The 15,597-nt window shown below is 36.2% G+C and overlaps 11 protein-coding genes across 11 annotated transcripts; 4 read left to right on the top strand and 7 right to left on the bottom strand.

Annotated features, from left to right (window-relative positions):
- Positions 1 to 40: 40 nt before the first annotated feature.
- BMR1_03g00535 (hypothetical protein) lies at positions 41 to 350 on the bottom strand (the record flags this gene model as incomplete). The annotated part of the gene is made up of 2 exons (XM_012793264.1): positions 41 to 135; positions 260 to 350. The coding sequence occupies 2 exons, from the start codon at positions 348 to 350 to the stop codon at positions 41 to 43; spliced, it is 186 nt and encodes a 61-aa protein (XP_012648718.1).
- BMR1_03g00530 (long-chain acyl-CoA synthetase) lies at positions 609 to 2,831 on the top strand (the record flags this gene model as incomplete). Its single annotated transcript, XM_021481843.1, has 10 exons — positions 609 to 863; positions 884 to 1,115; positions 1,136 to 1,468; positions 1,490 to 1,623; positions 1,649 to 1,984; positions 2,006 to 2,160; positions 2,183 to 2,269; positions 2,290 to 2,377; positions 2,399 to 2,767; positions 2,790 to 2,831. 10 exons carry the CDS (start codon positions 609 to 611, stop codon positions 2,829 to 2,831), a joined length of 2,031 nt encoding a protein of 676 aa, XP_021338432.1.
- On the bottom strand, positions 3,127 to 4,456 carry BMR1_03g00525 (cardiolipin-specific phospholipase; the record flags this gene model as incomplete). Its single annotated transcript, XM_012793262.1, has 6 exons — positions 3,127 to 3,522; positions 3,544 to 3,663; positions 3,684 to 3,799; positions 3,820 to 3,891; positions 3,914 to 4,063; positions 4,087 to 4,456. The coding sequence occupies 6 exons, from the start codon at positions 4,454 to 4,456 to the stop codon at positions 3,127 to 3,129; spliced, it is 1,224 nt and encodes a 407-aa protein (XP_012648716.1).
- A 104-nt stretch (positions 4,457 to 4,560) lies between these two features.
- BMR1_03g00520 (hypothetical protein) lies at positions 4,561 to 5,481 on the bottom strand (the record flags this gene model as incomplete). The annotated part of the gene is made up of 5 exons (XM_021481841.1): positions 4,561 to 5,021; positions 5,042 to 5,115; positions 5,137 to 5,255; positions 5,276 to 5,409; positions 5,430 to 5,481. The coding sequence occupies 5 exons, from the start codon at positions 5,479 to 5,481 to the stop codon at positions 4,561 to 4,563; spliced, it is 840 nt and encodes a 279-aa protein (XP_021338431.1).
- Positions 5,482 to 5,901: 420 nt separating this feature from the next.
- Positions 5,902 to 8,123, bottom strand: BMR1_03g00515 (Cleavage stimulation factor subunit 1; the record flags this gene model as incomplete). Its single annotated transcript, XM_021481840.1, has 8 exons — positions 5,902 to 6,095; positions 6,116 to 6,324; positions 6,345 to 6,475; positions 6,497 to 6,737; positions 6,758 to 6,835; positions 7,596 to 7,705; positions 7,726 to 8,038; positions 8,059 to 8,123. 8 exons carry the CDS (start codon positions 8,121 to 8,123, stop codon positions 5,902 to 5,904), a joined length of 1,341 nt encoding a protein of 446 aa, XP_021338430.1.
- A 114-nt stretch (positions 8,124 to 8,237) lies between these two features.
- BMR1_03g00510 (splicing factor 3A subunit 2) lies at positions 8,238 to 8,990 on the top strand (the record flags this gene model as incomplete). The annotated part of the gene is made up of 3 exons (XM_021481839.1): positions 8,238 to 8,702; positions 8,724 to 8,790; positions 8,812 to 8,990. The coding sequence occupies 3 exons, from the start codon at positions 8,238 to 8,240 to the stop codon at positions 8,988 to 8,990; spliced, it is 711 nt and encodes a 236-aa protein (XP_021338429.1).
- A 527-nt stretch (positions 8,991 to 9,517) lies between these two features.
- On the bottom strand, positions 9,518 to 10,171 carry BMR1_03g00505 (hypothetical protein; the record flags this gene model as incomplete). Its single annotated transcript, XM_012793258.1, has 1 exon — positions 9,518 to 10,171. One exon carries the CDS (start codon positions 10,169 to 10,171, stop codon positions 9,518 to 9,520), a length of 654 nt encoding a protein of 217 aa, XP_012648712.1.
- A 50-nt stretch (positions 10,172 to 10,221) lies between these two features.
- BMR1_03g00500 (hypothetical protein) lies at positions 10,222 to 10,878 on the top strand (the record flags this gene model as incomplete). The annotated part of the gene is made up of 1 exon (XM_012793257.1): positions 10,222 to 10,878. The coding sequence occupies one exon, from the start codon at positions 10,222 to 10,224 to the stop codon at positions 10,876 to 10,878; it is 657 nt and encodes a 218-aa protein (XP_012648711.1).
- Positions 10,879 to 10,996: 118 nt separating this feature from the next.
- BMR1_03g00495 (syntaxin, Qa-SNARE family (SYN13)) lies at positions 10,997 to 11,845 on the bottom strand (the record flags this gene model as incomplete). Its single annotated transcript, XM_012793256.1, has 4 exons — positions 10,997 to 11,541; positions 11,562 to 11,628; positions 11,649 to 11,756; positions 11,777 to 11,845. The coding sequence occupies 4 exons, from the start codon at positions 11,843 to 11,845 to the stop codon at positions 10,997 to 10,999; spliced, it is 789 nt and encodes a 262-aa protein (XP_012648710.1).
- Positions 11,846 to 12,051: 206 nt separating this feature from the next.
- Positions 12,052 to 13,219, bottom strand: BMR1_03g00490 (KRR1, ribosomal RNA assembly protein; the record flags this gene model as incomplete). Its single annotated transcript, XM_012793255.1, has 4 exons — positions 12,052 to 12,336; positions 12,359 to 12,926; positions 12,948 to 13,051; positions 13,073 to 13,219. The coding sequence occupies 4 exons, from the start codon at positions 13,217 to 13,219 to the stop codon at positions 12,052 to 12,054; spliced, it is 1,104 nt and encodes a 367-aa protein (XP_012648709.1).
- Positions 13,220 to 13,647: 428 nt separating this feature from the next.
- Positions 13,648 to 15,597, top strand: BMR1_03g00485 (BMN1-12; the record flags this gene model as incomplete). Its single annotated transcript, XM_012793254.1, has 1 exon — positions 13,648 to 15,597. One exon carries the CDS (start codon positions 13,648 to 13,650, stop codon positions 15,595 to 15,597), a length of 1,950 nt encoding a protein of 649 aa, XP_012648708.1.

Raw genomic sequence — 15,597 nt, 5'->3', positions numbered from 1 at the left:
TGAAAATTTTCCTTGAAATTTTAAATTATAATAATGTAGTTTAGGGGGGGAAGCGAATGGAGCTACTAAAATGGTGTCCCCAATTACATCGCCACCTACCCACCGCAGCTAAATGTAAATTTTCGACTGATAAAGCTTAAATTTGTTAGAAAATTTATAATAATTTGCAAAATTTTAGACGTTACAATGTGTTGTTATTAATGATATAAAAATGGTCATAAACATAACTAGACGTGGCCAAAGATAAGGGTGTAGTAACGAGTGACTACTAAACTAGTGAGTATGCACACATTGGCTGTTAATTTGTAAAATTTGTAAGATCCAACCGAATGGAGTGTATTTAGTGGCATCCGAACATTTTATACATGTACTACATAACATCTAAAATATCCAGAAACACATGCATTGCCGTAGTATATTTTGAGGAAAGAAATATAAGTTACCGTAGAAAAATAATGGACTATAAATAATAACTAGGGGTGAATTAGAGTGTGAATTTGACCTGTGAAAAATATGCTTATTAAAAGTAAGTGTCGTCCCCACATAAATGAATTCCATAAGATTCTTTTAAAAATTGTCAGTGATTTATACAAATAAAGTTGGTATAAATGATACATTCGGTGCCAATAGACACAAATGAATCTTGTGGCAATTATGCCTGTGATGCAAACTGTACAAAGGTATATCGTAATGTAAATTTTGCAAAAAAATTGTTGCATCCACGAGATTTCAATTTTCCTGTAACAGGCTGGGAGATATTTCAAAGGGGACTTTCCAAAAACCCAGACGCACCTTGTTTTGGAACTAGAACAATTTCCCCAGATGGATCTCTGGGAAATTATGAATTTAAAACTTATGCACAAGTATGATTCTACTAATCTAGGTGGAAAGTTTAGTGAAAAGGATTGGTAGCAAAATTTTACAGTTTGGGGTAATCGAACCCGTGGACACGGGCTTCGATTGTATCCCGCCCTGCTATCCTATTGGCATATACTCCCCTAATTGCATAGAATGGCTCATCACTGAACAGATCTGTAATGCATATGCGTTGACAATTGTTCCCTTGTATGAAACCCTAGGAAATGATTCTGTTATGCACATTATAAACGAAACCAGTAATCACTCCATTATTTAGAATTTAAAATACTGGTGATAGAAACTAAATGTGCTGAGAAGTTATTGAAAACATTGGAGGCTCAATCTGGTTTTAAGTTGCCGATAAAGATTTTAATAGTCGTGGGCGATAAACTGGACGATAAATTGACCAGGAAATTGTCTATGCGAATAGTTTACTGGAATGAATTATTGTCACAACCGGTTGCTCCCACTGATTTGATTGAGTTCAAACCGGCTGGAAAAGATGTTCTTAACACAATTTCATACACCAGTGGAGCTAGTGGTATACCAAAAGGCGTTATGGTTACACAGGAAATGATTTGTTGTGCTGTAAATTCAGTAATAAATGGGGGTAAGCGATATCATTATCCAGTTTGTCAAAAGGATGGGTTGTCTGTTGAAGCCTTAGTCACCTACCTAAGTTACTTGCCACTTGCTCATTTATACGAACGATTGTGTGTAAATTGTCTGCTATGTCAAGGTGGCAAAATAGGCGTTTACTCTGGCGTAAGCACTATTATCCATAATTTAGAACGTCAAATTGCTGTTGGACGATGCAAAGGAATTGAAACCCACCGTTTTTGCTAGTGTACCACGCGTTTATCAGAAGATTTTTGACAGCATCATGAACGCACTCTCCGAAAAATCATTCGTGGTCCGCGGCATTTTCCATTTTGCGCTAAATTCTAAATTGGACAACATAAAATCCAAACGTACATTTAAGCATTTAATTTGGGACACTTTGCTCTTTAACAAATTAAAGCGACTTTTGGGCGGGGAGGTCCAGTGGATGCTTACCGGTTCAGCTCCGCTTAACCCAATAGTGTTGAACAGTTTGAAAGTCTTCTTTGGCATACCAATTGTCAACGTAAGTATGAAATTAATCCAGGCATATGGACTGACTGAATGTACCGCCTGCGGCCTGAACCAAATTGCTGAAGAAAATGATGCCACTCACATTGGGGCGCCAACTGCCTCAATCGAATTCAAGCTAGCTTCGGTGCCAAACCTGGAGTACCTAGTTACGGATCGGCCAAATCCAAGGTACAAGCTAAGTGTTATTTAGAGGGGAGTTATGTTTAAGGGGATATAACGTAACGATGGGATACTTCAAGAATCCAACTCTAACTGCCGAATACTTTAAGGATGGCTGGTACGGGATTATGTATTTAGGTTTTATACAGGTGACATTGCAGAATTGTTACCTTGTGGCTCTGTACGAATAATTGATAGGTCAAAGTGTATATTCAAATTGGCACAGGTATAGCCTACGGTGATATAGGGTGAGTATATATCGCCGGAGAGGCTGGAAAACATATTCGTCCAATCGCAGTTAATCGCTCAGGCTTACGTCACTGGGAGGAGTGATAAATATTTTCCCGTTGCGATTTTTGTATTGGATCGGGAACAAGTTGAGAAATTGTTGATAAAAACAGCTGATAGTGGCTTTAATAAAATGAGCTATGATGAAGCATGTAAAACTGATCATGTGAGGGAATTGTTACAGAATGAGATTGAGAAGGTTTCCATTGCTAACGAGATCAAGGGGTTTGAAAAAATTCGCTCATTTCACATAGAGACTGTCCCATTTAGCCCGGATAATAACCTCCTTACACCCACGCTCAAGCTCAGGCGTTTTTACGCAGCTAAGGTTCTTTTTTTAGCTCACATAGGTTTATAAGGATGTCATTGATCAATTGTATCAAGAAAGGTGATAATTGTACTCTTTAAATCAATTCTCTGATGTTTTTATAGCGTGAAAACTGCAGTATGAAGTGTACTGTAAGTTGTGACTGCAGTTATTGGAGTAGGTGTAATCGATTATTTTCCAATGCAAATTGACCCACAAACGCACAAATTTGGAAGTTTTTGGTTGAATCTATCTACAATTGTACCTATTGTAAGTGGGATTTGGTTTTTTTAATTTTATTTTTAAGTTCTCCAGAATACGGTACTAAATACATATACTATGTGTTGTAATATTATACTAAAAATTGAAAGAATGCTATGTTACATATCTGGAAATTTAATATCATTTTCATATTCGTCTATTGTCACCAATATTTGGTTACTGGGCAGATTTAATTCATCAGTATCCTCATCGACTGAATAATCAATTGACCGGCTGAGTTTGTGTATGTAATGTCCATTTTCATCGAACGGAAGCCAATTTCTAAACTTAGTCACATTAATTTGGGATGATTTGGTATATTGGATGTTCAAAAATGCGATACAAGTGCAAATTGTCTCCATAGGCTTATCACTCAATAACAAGTGCCCACAGTCGTCAAATTTTACTAAGAGTGAATTTTTTAGTGCTTTTTGAAAATCATATGATACTTTGATTGGGATTACTTTATCACATTTACCCCAAAGCAACAGCGTTGGCTTGTGAAATTCGCCAATCTAAGGTTAATTGTTGTACACCTGTTGGTAAAGGTCTAGGCAATTCCATAGTGGTATACGGTTGACACAGGCCATAATGCCCAAAGGGCCGCGTTTTTTGACAAAAAGCATCCACATCGTTCTTTCCCACATTGAATTTTTCTATTTGACAACTTTATTACCTTGCAACCACGGCGTTTGAAGCAGATGGGCCAGAAGAAACAGCCGGCTACGGGGGTAATACACGAACAATTTTTGATCATCTTTATTCGATATGGGATGTCCGTTATATGACCGGCTATATAACACTAATTTTACCTGGTGATAAGAATATCAGTTTATCCACTGATTGGGGGTACATATAACAATATTTGGCTGCAATGCAACAACCTAGATTATGTGGTTTTATCACCCATTGACATGCCTATTAGGGTGGCACTTTTAGTTTCCAGCCTTAGAAATATTAATAGTTCCCTTAGCTGTTTTGCAAAAAATTCTAATGAATAATTTTCAGAGTAGTATTTATATTTGGGAGAACTACTAAGGCCATGTCCATACAGGTCTATATGTGATAATAAGGATTACCAAAAGACAGGACGCTAAATTTTGAGTTATTGAGGGAGCATCTGAGGTTGTTGAATGCTGATAAGCTGGCATTGAATCCATGAAAGGTTATAATATATTTTAAAATGATACTTACCAAGGGATCCTCCGGATTTCCAGTGTAAATGTAAGAGGTAATGCCATGGCTGCCCTTGTAAAGGTTACACCTGTCAAAAGGGCATTTTATATCATAGCTTTTCAACCAATTTGGTAGTTTATACTCTTGTTTCTTATGGTTTTCATACCAACAATCAGCGGCAATGTTGTTGTTTATGCCACAAGGACAGTGCAGATCTGTAATGCACGTTTTATAGTAGAAATCGTATGATTTTGTGTCATTTTTTTCCTGCATGACACTAAATTGCTCTTGGTTTAGTGTACGTACACTAGTCCACACTACCTAGGTTATCCACACTATAATTTAGGTTGATTTAGACTTGGGTGTATTAAAATGTGCTACAATGACAATTCCTTTATAAACATTTGTAGCGACGGTTTTGTGTCTATGTGTAAAATATTCATTAAATTTGGTAATAGTTTCCGTAGAAGATCCATGTTTGCCATCTTTGAAATCTCAAAAATATCATCCTCGCTCATCTCCTCAATATCATTGCTTCGGTTGGCCATTATCCTAGTGATTACATTCATTTCATCTGCAATACTCCCCCTATAATGACTGTTGCTATTGTTTCTATTGGTAATAACCTTGTTAGATGGGCTCTTTGAACCTGCATTATTATATGTGTTGATGCATAATTGATCTGCTAGCAGGGTAAGGGATTGGCAGCTCTTTCTGCCCATTAGATCTGCTAGAGATGCCAATCCAAGCGTTGTATAGGCGTTGCCCAAGTTCACTAGCCTAGATACTACAAGGGATAGCGTTGTTATATGTGAATCTTTTAGGTGGTCTATCTCATCTACTTTTCATCGTTCTTACATAAAATCCTCTCATTCGCATATTTATGTGCTACAATATTAAACTTTTTAACAGCATCTACTAGCGCTTTTGTGCTAAATTAACTATTGATTTACTGAGTGTTATCCAATGTGTTTAATACATCTAGTGTTTTAGATAATTTATCAATTTCCATCGATGCTACGGGAGGTATGCTGTCGGAATAATTTATAGAGTCATTAATGTTTTTATTTATCTAAATGTGTAAGTAATTACAATGTCAAATGCAAAAGCTGATGCGGCTGATTCAAATGCTGTCAGTGATAAATCGGCGCTGTAAATAGTAATCTTATTACATTTGTTGCACAATTTTATATACTCAATGTTACTTGTATTACTACTGCACATCGCTAAATTTTACAGTAGTTACCGTTGGCCACCAGTTCATGTGCTACAAACACTCCCCTGATGTCGTTATTCATCACGGGCCACGCATTACCGAATGGCATATTTAGCAACAATATAAACGCATACATTTTAGAATCACTAAGCCACCTGGCATCTTATCTGTGCAATCGAGTGGTTGAAATTGTTGTTAAAGTAAATGCTTAGATGTATGTAAAATAAACATTTGTAAAATGGATACGGAAAAGATTGTACTAAATGGTTTTATAAACCATAAGATAATGTAGAACTGGTTAGTTGACTAATTTCTACACAAGATTCATAGTTTAACTATGGAAACCCTGTACACAATGTTCATACAATATTTGCGTATATATATTGTATTGTTATATACATTCTTCTATGTATGTATCTATACAATATGCTAATTAGTGTAGATAAATGAATAGATTTTAAAGGCATGAATTAAAATGAGTCTTAACAATCAGCTGTTAATTTTACGCCTCCAATAACCTAAAAGTTCGCGTAGTGCCATCATCAGAACATGTGATCAAACTCAGCTCGTCGCAGTAAGTATTAATGCTCCAAACTGGATAAACACTATGAGCTTCGCTTAAATTCAGTGTTACACTACCATCTAATAATGAATGTATTTGCAGTTCACTGTAGAATTGAGCCGCTGAATTTGGCACTATGTGAAAGAAGTTTTACCCCCTTGGTAAACAGATGCCACTCCAATCATCCTTTGATCCTGAAGAAATATTGCCAGATTGGCAATGCAAGGCCTTGGTATCCTTCCGCCAACGGATATCACCTGTCTTTGTTTTCTCAAATCCCAAAGCCTAGTAACGCCATCGAGACCCGATGATAGTATGTAATTTTGGCTAGCATCGAAAGATACATTTTGTACACCAAATCCGCTAAATTGGGTCAAATTTACCGGTGAGACTGGGCAAATGAATGTATTGGTGAAAGTGACTTTGCATCCCAAACCTTTATTACACCATCCTGCCCCGCTGTTGCTATCATGGCGCCGCCTATTGTCACTGCCACCCCGTTTATTCCTCCAGGCTATATTAAGCATCAAATTACCTCATGTTGTCCCCAAGCATTAGCACATGTATAACATTTTCCAGAAGCCAAATCATACATCCTCAAAATGGAGCTACTGGTCCCTGCCAACACGAAATCGCCGCAAGGGTGGACGCATAGGGAATTTATTATTGATACTTCCCTTATATGTTTAATTATGTTTACCCGTTGCACCACACCAAAGGCTGATATTTCGTGCAACAAAATGCGATTATCCTCTCCGCCGGAAATGAGCAACGGCCTATGTGATATATGATTTACTTGTGTGGGTGGAATGAAAGGGCAGTGACATTACCCGTATGTCCAACAACTGTGGTTCCTCCCTCTGGAGAAGGTTTCCTATATTACATATGCACGTAGTTGTAGGTAAATATGTATAAACAATTAAATCCAGTGGCTATTTTACGGTAAACACATAGTTAAAAGGTAATGGGCAATGCTTTGATATATTTATAAGTTATCGATAACAATGGTAAGTATTTATGACAAATACAAGATAAATTAGATGCTAAAATGTGTTCATCGTTATATCCCCTGTATCGTTCAGTCATTTCCCCTACCACCTATCCTTATACCTATGTTCCCACCAATACCATAGAAACTATGTATATCAATCCATCACAACTGGAAATTTGATCAAAAAGTTAATATGAACTGATCATAGTGACTCAAATGATTATGGGTGAAATTTCATTCTATATGACATGGAATCGTCAGACAAATCAGTATATACCCCCATTACACATTTTGTCCTGATTAGTTTATTTGTCAGACAAATAGTACAATAAATGATCAATTAGCGTTGTTTAGCCTACTTTGGACTAGAGAGATGCGTCCAATGAAAATTTTTTTAATTCCATAAATCAAGCTCCAGTTTAATACCATGTAGATCGTCGTACTTTGGGGTAATAATGATAACTCAATTCAGGCTTAAATATTATATAAGATAATAGGAAACAGATAGGGGGATATAGAAGGTTATAAGGATTGGAGTCTTTAGTTATGGTTGTTTGTAAAATGTATAATATAAATTGAATATGTTATAAATATTTAGTACTGCTTAATCTTTAAATTTTTATTATCACTAATATATGATTACCTCTTACTCCTTTTTGTCTCTTCCACTAAAGGTGTAACTGTGGCCAATCCTCCAACACCTCCCACGGCCAAAAGCCTGGAATCACTTGAAATTGCCGAGGATAAACATGCCTAAATAAAACAAATGGTACTGATTGCATAGCAAATTCGCCAGTTATCCAAACAGTTAGCCATTTTGGGGATCCCTGGGCTAATTGGGATCTCTGTTGTATCTGTTTATCCAAGACCTTCTCACTGAGATCAGGTATACAACTATCGTCACTCCCATAATTGCCGCCGTGGATACTCTCTAGTAATGCATTTAGCTTAGAAGGCTCATTAAATCCTTCCGATGATTGGTTGTATCCATATTTAGAGTATAGAGAATATAAATGGTCACTCTTAACCAGATTATTGGCCTCTACATTTAGTTCAGCGGCCAGACTATTGGCTGTGTTTGATAGGCTAAATTATTGGTTGATTACTTGTCATCTTTCAGCTGTCTAAGTAATGTTTCATAAAAAGGAATCTTCTCATTTAGCACAGGCATTTATTACTCATGTATGTGGTGCCTAAGATATATTCAGTGCACTATATTGAGTATTATTGTATCAAATTATAACGTCTAACATAATAATACAATATATTGTTGCATATTCATATCATGATCGATTTCCAGAATAGAGTCGGCCATAAAACTGGTAGTGGTGCTCCCGCCAGCGCAGCTGATATCGCAAATGAACGCAGAGAACGGCTCAAGCGTTTAGCTTTAGAAACTTTCGACATTAGTAAAGACCCTTATTTCCTCAAAAATCATGCGGGTCAGGTAGAATGCAAATTATGTCTCACCGTTCATGCCACTGAAGCATCATATCTGAGTCACACCCAGGGAAGAAAGCATCAGACCAATCTAGCTCGTAGGGCTGCTAAGGAAAAGTTGACTCAAAATGTATTGCCACAACCAAAAACTGTAGCCCATAAAAGAGGGATTAAAATCGGAAGGCCTGGATATCGAGTGACAAAAATGAGAGATCCGGAAACAGGACAAAATGCTCTTTTATTCGAAATAGAATATACGGAGATAGATGGGAGGCCGAAGCATAGATTCATGTCAGCCTTTGAGCAAAAGGTGAGACCTATGTTTATGTAGGTTGAATTGACACCTGATAGTAGGTATCAATTTGTTTTATTCGCCGCCAAACCATATGAGACTATAGGTATGTTACAGTGTTATTCAGCTTTTAAAGTTCCAAATTTGGAAATTGAAACTGGAAAAAAGAAATTGTACTCGCATTGGGATGATAATAGGAAAATTTATATTTTGCAAATTCACTTTAAAAACACTAGAACGGTAAAACCATTGCCTGCTTTGCCCCAAAAACCTGGTACATTTTTACCTATAGGGGCTAGGTGGTGAATCCCTCAATAATATAAACCGTAATTTTATCACATAAAATTACTTATAGAAACATATTGGTGGTGATATTGTTATATTGATTATATTTTTGTTTTTCACTAAAACTATTATAATATGCATTGTCATATTTATTAAGTATTGATGTTAAAAATAGATGTTTTGTGAGTTTGATTATTAAATTATTTGTATATATGTAAACTGACATAAAATTTATCAATGATTTATTCAATAACATTCACTAGATTAATTTTATATTATTAATATATATAACATGTCATTAATTTAATGAAAATCCATATAAATTTGAGTTCTATTTTAACAATAAATTAGTCAAGTTGTTTGTAACAATATAGATGTATATATTTATATATATTACACAATCAAAATAATTAATTAATATTAAATGTAATGGTCGAATTAATTAATTATTGTGATTGGTAAAACTGGAACACATGGCAATGTTGCCTCGCACGATAATTAATATACATCAGAATGGTGTCAAATGACTCGTGTGTATACATTACTTATTAATATAGTTTGTTAGTGAACCTCTTAACATCTGGCATAGATAAGTTCTCCCACTTGTCAAACTTGCTCAAAAACTGAGGCCTTGGTGGGGGTTTAGTCGGTGGGTTTGTAAGTTTATAATCCAAATAACTGGCACATTTGCTGCGTAAATAACAAATTGATCTATTCTCTTCAATCCCCCTAACATGCTCCATCCGATAGCGCCATAAATCAGATTCCAGCAACTCCTCTTGCTCTTCGAGTAATACATTCACAATTTTGACATCCCTTTCCACATCATGATTTATCTTTACTCTACCATTGCCCAGGGCAACTAGACTACTAGTCTTAGTAACACCTACATTCTCCCCAGGGTATAGCTTGAAGTGCCTATTTCTTTTTGAGTTCGGATTCATAGTGATAGGGATTCTTTGTTTAACCAACAATTGACCTTCCATGACATACTCTGCTGGAAGGCGCTTAATACCAATATGTGCCTTCCTACTTTGGCCAGTAGGTGAAGCACGCGGTGGACGTCTATAAGCAGATACTCTTACAGTTTTTGATCTTTTCTGCAAAAATAATTGTGTGAAAATCGTTATAGCTGAGAGTTGTGTGTATTTAGAAGATGAAAAATTTTGGGGGATATTTAACCCAAAAAATCCACTACACATTTCAGGTGTAGTGTTGTAGACTTGTATGTGGCAAATAAGCTACAGCCTGTATGCTCATATATCTGTTATTTGTAGCAACAGCTGTAGCATACGATGTGAGCATATTTAAGCTACCTAATTGCATCAATGAGTGCCAATTTAAACCCAGAACATATGTAGCTGCCCCTGCTGTGCAACGTGTCATTGCTAAATCAATGTCTAACTACGACAAAATTAGATTAGATGCTTGTTATGCAAAGGAATTTGGCTGGAAATATCGCAAAAGGTCCAGGGGTGGTAAATTACAGCCACTGGACCTGAGGAGGACAATTAAGGCTAGTGTTAGGAACGCTGCTATGTCCCCTATCAAAATGTCACGACTTTTACGACAGGTTAAAAAAATGCCTGTATTAGTGGCTCTAGGGGCTCTGTCCAAACAAAACCGAAACAAATATGCATTAACTCTGTTTAAACTCATAAAGTCATGTCTATCGAACGCAGTAAATAAGTTACTCAAAGATATCAATGTCAATAGTAAATATGATGAAGAAGTTGATTTTTATGAAAATATTAGTAAATTGATTAAAGAGGGGAATTTTGCGCCTAAATTCAGAATACTTTCAGCCACAAATGGTGGGTATAGGAAAAAACCTACGTTTGCTGCCAAAGGAAGGGTTAATATTATCCAAAGCCCTCTTTGCCACGTGTTCATTGAAATGGAATATTAATTAGTTAACTATTGTGCCAATTGTTAAGTAACTAGTTTATTGTTTACAATCAAGTTACTGCTGGTACTTTAAAATTAATCAATTTTGTTTAATTTTATAATATATAGTAGTTTATCGTTTATCGGCGAGAAAATGAAAAGTAAATAACTGCTGTGCAAATCAAAGAAATAATGAAAAGTGAAATAATTAACTTCTTAGGCCACCTGTTCCTTTCAATAGTAATGTTAAATTCATTTTTCATAGCCTTGGAATGGTTTGCCGCAGTTGCCATATTATTCTCAATCGAATCCAACTGTTCACCCTGTGACATAGTCTGATCACTAACTTGGATATACAGATCCTGTATTCCCACTAATTCCTCCTCCAATCGCTTCAGCCTCGTTGTCCTCTCACTTAACAACTTGGAATCCTCAACAAATACATCATCCTTCAGCAATTTCTGCTGTAAATCCATAACCATTTGGTTAGAGTATTTTGGGGGAGTTTCATCTTTTAATTTTGGCATAATATCTTTGGTATTCGATGAAAGTAATGTCTTTTTGCGTCCAGTCCTGGTAGTTCTAGCAGTTTCATCATAATTTGAAGGTGAAGGTTCATCGGCTATGGGTTGGTAGACACTATGATTACCATCTGAGTTTGGATTATGAAGTTGATTTTTTATTTCTAGATATTTCAAAGCATACCTGATAAAAGATCCCCTCTGATTTTGTCCAAGTTTTTAATAGTTAACTGTAGTTCAGCAGTTAAACCCTGAGTTGATGAATGCCTACTTTAGTAGATTCATCTTCATGCTGCAGCGTTGGAGATTCTATAATTGGAAATATTTCATCTCCGAGATTTTCTAGTTTTTTCAGCTTTTGCATAGGAGTTTCACAATCCTATGTAACATTAACCTTACATTTTCAGATAACTCCCTTAATTTATTCTGCAACTTGCTCACTTTAATCGCCAACTCAGATTTATCCATGGAAAGGCATGATAGAATAATCAAACTAATATACAATACACAATTTTTTGTTTAAATATTTGCATAGATAGTTTAACAATGTTACACTTAGTGTATGTGGGTAAGATTCTATCCAACGCCTGCAATGCTTATATTACCATACCGTTGGTCAAACTATATATTTAAACCACATTCTGTGATAAAAATGTTATGTTGCGACTATTAATTTACAAAATTAATTTTCTAGCAGTTTGGGTATTCAAACTACTCAATTTTGCTTTTTTTCTTATATTTTCAGGCTCCTTTCTAATTTCACCAGCATCATCGTCATTTTTAGTGACATCATTTTTATTCTTATTAAGAGCTGAATTTTTTGGGTCATATGTTTTGATGTATTCTTCAAGTTTTATAGTTTTCCGCCTCTTCTTCTCTTTCAACGCCTTCTCCTTACGCACATGCTCCTTCAAAAAATACTCGCCTGTTTCCAACATAATATCCTCCTTCCTTGGTGTCTGTATCAATTTGCCTAATTACCTGATCTGGAATTATGCTATTTGAATTCTTTTTCTTGGACTTAAACTTTTTACGCTGCACATTGCGTTTTTTGAATTGAGGTAAGAATCTGTCCCAATTTTCATTCTTCAAATTCTCATCCTTATTTAACTCTCTTTTGATCATTAACTCTTTGATATGGTATACTGGGTGAATGTTTCTCATGCAATCTTCCACAATTCGCCTTGCCAATTTAACGCCCTTGAATGGGCCCATAATAGACACAGTTTGCCCCTGTGTCAGAATATAGCATTCCGTGAGTATTTCTAATGCTTTTAAAGTAGTCCCTCCAGGGCCTACTAACCTTTGTCTCCTTTTGACAAACTTCTCCTTATTCCTGATCAAACCGCCAATTTTGACAATGTCACAATATACACCATCAAGCAGTATTTTTCGTGCTTGTGCAAAAGGGACACTGCGTGCTAAAAGCTTGATCATGTCCCTGGCCTTAATGATGATATACGGGTCCCAAGTTTTTTTGGATGTGTAGACAGACATTGATCCCTCAACAAGATCCAAATTGCATCTAATATTATGTTCTCCAAGACATCTAAATTACTTGCAGTATTACTTTTTGACATCTGCCCATATAGATTGGATGTATTTTTCGCGATATTTAGGAAATAGGGTGGCGAAGCTACTTTCCTCTGCAAAATGGCCCCCTAAGTTATCTTCCTAAATTGATATTATGATTACTGGTTTGAATGGTTGAATTTCCCAATGGTCTATGTTTTCATCATCCCATGGCTTGTCGCGGCGATATTTCTTATTCTTATTTACCGTCGTTACGGTGATGTTTTCATTTGTACTGGATTCTCCAAACTGAGCATGTTCATTTGCCATCGCCAATAGTTTGTTTTTAGTTATTAGTGTATATTTCTGTCATTTGCATATATAATTTTAAAATAAAAACAAAAAATGGGTAAAATTATACAGCTTAATAGGGATTATAAAGATCGCTATGGTCTACTAGTGAGTGATACCCAACCTTATATTACCATGATCTATGCATTACATGTAGGAGTTGTAGAAATTAGAATCATGTCACACATAATCAGGGATTTTTCTTAGCGATTTTAGTAACTATTCCTTTCGATTTAATTAAATAGTTTCTTTATTTTGGTAACATTGGCCATTTATTTGGCTGTCAAAACTGATAACTATCTAACTTGTTTGAGTGCGTATATAGCCAATTAATAATTGAATAACTTGTAACTATATAAACTTAGTCGATTGGTGATTGATACAAATTTAATAACGATAACATAAACATGATTTGTAAGTGTCTTATAGTACTATTGTCATTAAGAATTGATGTTGTGAGAGGCGAAACAGGCATTTTGAATAGCATTAAAAAGGCTACACACAAATTATTTAGTAGTAATGCAGATTTACCCATTGAGAGCCAAAATCTGAGTTTCACCACTGCAGAAGATTTCAGGATAGATAAAGTACATGAAATAACATTGAACCCAGGGGATGCATTGATTATCACCTGTAAAGGGTTTGTAAATGGGGAAAAGGTTAAATTGTACCCGCCTAACCCAGATTATGAGACACTGCAATCACCAGATGATGAACTTGTCACCTACGACAAGTTGAACATCACTACGCCATTGAGGGATATAATCAGATCTATTACACCACTTATCGACGTTGCTGAGGTTGATAATGGTATACTTAAAATTATATACTCGAAAAAAAACGTAGTAGCTGCTAGAGATCCTAGTTCCGCAATTAACGTTGCCTGTAGTGGAATCACCAGTGACAGAGATACTAATAATAAATTTGGCATCCAGTGGATCAAAGTAACACTGGGTATGAGTATCCCGTTTAGCTATGGATGTGGTATAAATGCAGAAGGCCTATTTTTAAATTTACCAGATAGTGATAGTATGAGTGGAAAATATACACATTGCAAAATAGAACCCAGTCCTGGTATGGTCATAGGATTCTACTGTGGTCAGGGTGGTTATATGTATCCTCCACATTGTCTGAAAAAAACAACAATTGGTGATTTTGCTTTCGAAAGTGAAACTGTATCTACACCTTTGGATAAAAAGATTGTTAGTATGATCAAAATAACATCCTTAAATAATTTTAATGGCACTCTCAAGTGTAGGTGCATTTCGAAAGGCGTGAAGACTGCCGAGATAAGCATCATCCATGAACCTAATAGGGATTATATTTTCCCACGACGATTGGCACGTAGTAATGCCATAGTAACCTCTAGAAATATAACTTTCATCAGACCTGGCAACAAAATTCACATAAGTGCGCCAAAGGAAGGTACGACACTTGTTTCGATGAAGAAAAAGTATATTGCACATTTGGTACCTAAGGAAATGGATCTGTCTACCAATACTTTGGCTCTGATGAGTAAACTAGGCACTCCAGAATTGGTCAAAATACACGATATACTGGGTACCGCTTCTTCCAACGGGTTAATCGACAGTGCGGCCACCGGATTAACAATTGTCAAAAGTGATGATAGTGATGTAGAAAATTATATTAATATTAATATTGATTACCCAAAGGATTCAATTGTAGTGTTTAAGGATGTTGCAGCCTCCATTTCCGCTCTCTTGGATATTGAAGGGGAAGACAATCGTATCAAAAAAATATCACAGATCTACCTCAACATTATTGCCACCGATCCATATACATATGGATGCAGTGTCAACTATTTGAATGATAGTGGCATATTTAGGAGGGATAAGTATGTGGTTATGGACAATGTTGATGGAGTTGTAGGTTGCAAAGTGGACGCCAGGCGGGCTGAAGTTGTAGGATTTTTTTGCCCCAAACCTGCGAGATATGACCCACCAAACTGTTTTGAACAGGTATATCTAATGAAAGACATGAGAAATTTGCCACAATCTAACTTGGATGATAACAAACTAGTGTCTGAGAGGTTGCTAAGCAGTACTAAAATACATCTAGCAGATGCCAGCGAGTATGGTCAATCATTTAGTGGCACACACATCAGGGCGGCCATGTTTAACACTAAACATGATATGATGATAACAAATGATCCCACAGATGTTGAAAATAATGGCAGTGGAGATGCTGGCGATGACACAGCAAAATTCGGGCCGAGCAATGCCGTGGGCTGCAGATGCATTGATGAAGAGGGTAAAATTCTCGCCCAAATCCTACTCTTTGTACCTTCTAGCAAACCAAACCACGTCTCATGGACACGTGACGGAGTATCCAGCTGA

The sequence above is a fragment of the Babesia microti genome, chromosome III (genome assembly GCF_000691945.2).
Source record: "Babesia microti strain RI chromosome III, complete genome".
Lineage (NCBI taxonomy): Eukaryota > Apicomplexa > Aconoidasida > Piroplasmida > Babesiidae > Babesia > Babesia microti.
The sequence above is the reverse complement of the archived record's forward strand: the minus strand, read 5'-3'. Positions and strand labels throughout refer to the sequence as shown.